General features: G+C 35.8%; 1 protein-coding gene across 1 annotated transcript; it reads left to right on the top strand.

Annotated features, from left to right (window-relative positions):
• The first annotated feature begins 2,430 nt into the window (after window positions 1-2,430).
• LOC110018827 lies at window positions 2,431-4,222 on the top strand. The gene is made up of 3 exons (XM_020716282.1): window positions 2,431-2,804; window positions 2,886-2,978; window positions 3,058-4,222. Exons 1-3 carry the CDS (start codon window positions 2,754-2,756, stop codon window positions 4,018-4,020), a joined length of 1,107 nt encoding a protein of 368 aa, XP_020571941.1. The 5' UTR covers window positions 2,431-2,753; the 3' UTR covers window positions 4,021-4,222.
• The last annotated feature ends 1,138 nt before the right edge of the window (window positions 4,223-5,360 follow it).

Raw genomic sequence — 5,360 nt, 5'->3', positions numbered from 1 at the left:
TTCATAAGGGGAAAGAAGAGGAAGAAAAGCTTACGAATACTGCTTTAAGATGTATAGATCATTTTCATCAATGATCTTCCACGTGATGTGATTGCTTAAGAGTGATGTAGTTATTTTGGTGGTCTATCATGTAAAGATATCTTCTGATAATCAATGTAATCTATTTTTTTATTTTTGTTCAGTGACATAATTGATGCACACTGTATCAAAATGGATGTTAGATGCAAATTTACTTATGGAAGAATAATAACTTCCTACTTGAGAAATGAATCATATTTAAAGTGCAAGGAAAAAGAGATAAAAATAAACTCATATATAGTTTCTTAGAGATTAGTTCATAAAGAACCATAATGGATCATTTAAACAAAAGGTTAAGTTGAACTGCAATAAGGCAATATAACTAAAAGAAAAATTTTATATGAGATATCATCTTAGAGGCAGTGATCTTGCATGCTTGTTTCAGACTACTGACTTTTAGTCGTAGGTAAATAATAGTTTGATGTTATTGTCAGTAGTTGTGTTAGTGGCAGAACCAAAACTTAAAGAGAGAAATGGCGAAATTAAAATTAAGCTTCAAAAGCTTAGTTTTAAGAAATATTTAAAATTTAGCTAAGAATAATTAAAAAAAAAATTCTTTTATAATATCATAATTATGAATACCCATATTAAATTATGCATAATACTTCATCATTACACTAATAATTGATTCTGTATCGAATGTTTTTGTCATATCATTTTTAATATATGTTATCAATGAATTGAGAAATCTTTCATATAATTTTGTAATATTATTTTAATAATCTTCATAATTGAAAAATGTATAGTCAGTTATTGTTATCAAAATTGATAATGTCAAGATCAATTTAGTCAGAAGATTAATAAAATGTTATGTGACTGATTTTTTTATCTAAGTGTGCTAGCGGCATAAATTAGAAATATTGATACTTTAAAAACTTGAATAAGACGAGTTTCAATTTAAAAGTGCTATAATTGAATTTATAAGTATATATTTTTTTATATACATAATTTTCCAGATAAAACTAATTTGTATGTTAGTAAATATCATCAACTTAAAATTGCATACATTCATCTCAAAGAATAACTTTTTAATATGTGGTAAATAAATAGTATAATATATAAAATGACAATTTTGTACGAGCAAAAATTACAACTTATTTTATTCAGCGTTTATATTACTTTGTACCATCATATATGATAGACACCAACAAATATTCATCATTCGATACGAATCTCGAGACATGACATGAATCTCGAAAAGATATTTTGAGCAAGAAATGTTTAGATCTTGATAAAAATTCATCCAGAGCTCCGATTTCAGCAAACTTATAGTCAAACTGACCAGTTAGATGAGACAGACGTAATGATATAAAAACTAGTACAATTTAAGTCAAATCAAGCCCAAATCAAGTCATTAAACAAGATTTCCGGACACATTTGGAAAGTCAAATAAAATGTCGACACTAGCAAGCTTATACTTGAATCGAGTGTCTCGACAAGACAAATCTAACGAGCCCAAAATCACTCAATTCCGACATCATTTAATAACTCAAGTGTCCATTAAACATCGCTAAATCGAGGGAAACTCTCGACCATCCGATCAAAACGGTTAATATTACTGCATTAATTGCACCCAGAACACTATAAATAGACTCTCACCCCTCACATAAGGGGAGGGAAGTCTAGAGAGAGAGAGTCTGATGCATTGAGGAGAAACTGTAGCTCAGTGTCCCACCGATCGTCATCGACCACCCCCGACTTCCGCCGACGACCACCGCCGACCGCCGACGACCACCTCCGACCTTCTTTGATCATGGTTTTTCCTTGCGGGTTTTCCACGTAAAAAATTATGGAGTCATCACCGCTTATTTTTTTTTTTATCTGTGTGTGTGTTGAACTTTTTGACAACGCTAAGACGATAGTCCATTACCCTACCATCGTGAATTTTCTAGCACGCATCAATATCATTAACTTCCAATGCTATGAATATCAAGATTATAATAGGGGAGAATTAATATCACATATTTTTGTAAGAACTGAAGCACTTGTTTCCTGAGCAAAAATTATATCATTGAATTGTTCCTTAATAAATTCATATTTAGCAATAAATCTTAATCAATTGTCATTTATTCTTTTTTTTTTTTTAGCTTCATCAATTATAAATAAAATTTTCTAGGCAACTTTAAAAAATTAAGTTTCAAATTTCAAATAATTTAAACCAATTCAAAACAATAAACTTTCAATATTCTACATTAACTTTGATTTAAATATAATTAATCCATAAATACCCGAATCTCTTCAAGCATCACAAAACACGAAACACGAGAGAAAATAGATTCATTTGCCCTTCAACGCCATCTATATATTATTATTCTTCTGCTCATTTCGAGCATTCTTACTGAGCACGAAGCTCAAAAAAATTCAGGCTAATTCCTTTCGTCAAGATCCCAGCCTGGAGCTCGAACGAACATCCAACAGGCAACAGCCTTGATAAATTCAGCCATCACATTTACTCCCCTTCATTAATTTATTCTTCCTCCGGCGATATATATTGCTATTGTCGCTATCCTCGTAGCTGTTCTCCTCCGCAGACCTCACTATTATCTAATATCTTTATTCTGCTTACCAAAACAACCCAATCCACGCAGCTGCGTCGAAGGAGACCCTTCTTTTCCTCCCCTGCTCTCTTCTCCCCCACTCTCTCCCCTTTTCATCAGATTCTGCATCCACACTTCATGGGAAGAACTAATCTCGAAGCTCAGATCCGTCTCCTTCCTGAATCTAAGGTACGCTCGCACGCAGCACACACACATGCACCTATGTAACCAGTATTATAACTCAAAGCACAGTCTTTGTCCCTGTTTCAGGTCATGGAAGGGGAGGAATTCGATGAGTCAAATCTAAGCTCAATCCCCAAATTGCCTTTTCCCAGCACCAGACCGAACAGCATGGTTGTTAAGGTCAGCAACTACTTTTCTTTGTGTGTTCTTCTTTTTCAATCGAACAACTTGTCAAAATTTTGATTTTGAAACGAAACAGAAAGTGTGTCCTAGAGAGTTCATCCCGCCCCACATCGTCGCGGAAGCCATGTCAACACTTCACGGACTCGACCTCAGGTGGTCGGGCCCGATCACGCCCACTGAGATGCAATACGTCGAACAGTATGTGCTCGCCAAGTACCCCCAATATTCCCACGGCCTCATCGAAGAGAGCGACAAAACCGATCTGTATTCCATCTACTGCACCGACTCCAGCGACGCCAGCTCCGGCGGCCGGCGCGGTCTTCCCTCCCCCGACGATCGCCGTCGATCTCCACTCGGTTCTCGTGACCCCTCCCCTTCCCCTTCCCTCGGCGGCAGCCACCCCGATCTCAACCGCACGCAACTCGAACCTTCTCGCCTCCTCGACATCCTCACAAAAAAATCATCCTTTCCCGGAAGCTTCATCTCCATCCCCGAGATCCAAGCTCGCAACCGCGTTCTGCAGCACTGCGGCCTCACTGATGATGACTACCTCGTCCTGTTCATGCCGGGTCATAAGGACGCCATGATGCTCGTCGGCGAGAGCTATCCCTTCTTCAAATACAACTACTACATGACGGTGATCGAAGAAGAAATCGACTGCATTCGAGAGTTCGCCAGTTACAAGGACTCAAAGGTGATTCCTGCGCCGTCCGATTGGCTTGATCTCCGGATCAAGGGATCCCAACTAAGCCAATACTTTCGGAGAAAAAGCAAGTACAGCCCAAAGGGTTTGTTTGCTTACCCAGCCGAGGTGAAGGCGACGCGCTACTCCATGCATTGGGTCTCTGAAGCTCACCGCAACTCATGGCACGTTCTGCTCGACGCCAGTGCGATTGAGGTTGGACAGGACAGGCTTAGCCTTGCCCTGCATCGACCGGATTTTGTTCTTTGTATGCTTGATAACACACACGCTAATCCTTCCAAGATAACTTGCCTTTTGGTGAGGAGGAAGTCCTTTGATACAGGTTCTTCGCCATGATTAGAGATCTCTTAGCCTTAAACTGCGCGCATGGGAACTTTTTCAGTCGCTTCATGTGTGTAATTGGGTTTTATATTTTGCATGCAAATTAATCTGAAGGTTGTTTGGTATATAGTGTTAGATCTTTTTATTAGTATCTAGCTGTTGATTTAACTTCGGTTTAGGTGGTTGCAGTTCCTAAGAAAAGGTGATGAGAATCCGAATCTTATTTGTGTGTAATGTCTGAAAATTTAGGTTAGAGTATCTTGACAAAAAAGTTGTGAGAATGAGTCTTAAAAGTTTTTAGATTTATTTTCAGATAATTATAACAATATTTATGTTTATATACTTATCTCAAGGTATATTTAAACATTTTATGATTCAAGTTGATCAAAATATTTTGATTATTTTTTGTTTTTTTAGTTGCTGGCCGATTAGATTAGATTGTTGACAAGAAGCAGATGATGAATAAGATGCTTTTTTTGGTTCTGTGATTGTTGTAATTGTGGTAAATTTTTATTTGATCAAATCAGCAAAGTGAAGGCATAACTAAGAGGAAAGCTTCCTAAGCCTACGGAGTTGGTATTTTGTAATAAATGTACTTACGTGTTTTATGTTATATGAGTAGCTTGACATGTTGCGATCTATGTCGTCGTCCGCACATTTGATTTATCAAACATCAGTTCACAGCTTATATTTTAACTTAAAGGGGCATTTACGTACTTATCACACAATTTTTATACTTCTCATGATTTATGATATAAAAGCGTTATAAATGTAAATATAAAAGTTTAGACCTTAGATATGTAAATGCATGAGAATAATGGGTATGTATGTAAATTTTCATATCTCGGAACAGTGTTGATCTAATCATGCCGTTGGATGAATAGAAAATTTCCCACATGTGTAAGCCTTGTTTGTTGAATAAATGAATTATATATATATATATTTTTTTTTTGAAAAAATCAACATATCATAAGTCATAACTATAATTTGTGAATAAAAGCTGCAATAAAACACACTAATTATTTATGCGTTCTTTGTATTATTTCGTGGCAACAGGAAAAAAAAAAACACTTCCGACGCAGTCTGTGCTGGTGTTTAAATGCTGTTACTTTGTGGAGTAAATGTATCCTTTTTCTAATAAATTCATATTTTGATTTTCGTACCAATGAAATAAATATATATTTTTCAGGAGCTAATGACAGAAAATAATATCCAGAGTGCGGGATATTATAGAAAATAATATCAATAATGCTGGACAGACATGAAACAATTTGACATTTTGTAAACATTTTTGGAACAATCAAATTTTTATCTTACAAAAAATTATGATTTTAAGTGGTAATTTATGTTTGAGA

The sequence above is a fragment of the Phalaenopsis equestris genome, unplaced genomic scaffold (genome assembly GCF_001263595.1).
Source record: "Phalaenopsis equestris unplaced genomic scaffold, ASM126359v1 Scaffold000036, whole genome shotgun sequence".
Lineage (NCBI taxonomy): Eukaryota > Viridiplantae > Streptophyta > Magnoliopsida > Asparagales > Orchidaceae > Phalaenopsis > Phalaenopsis equestris.
Note: the sequence above shows the minus strand (reverse complement) of the source record. Positions and strands in the feature narration are given on the sequence as shown.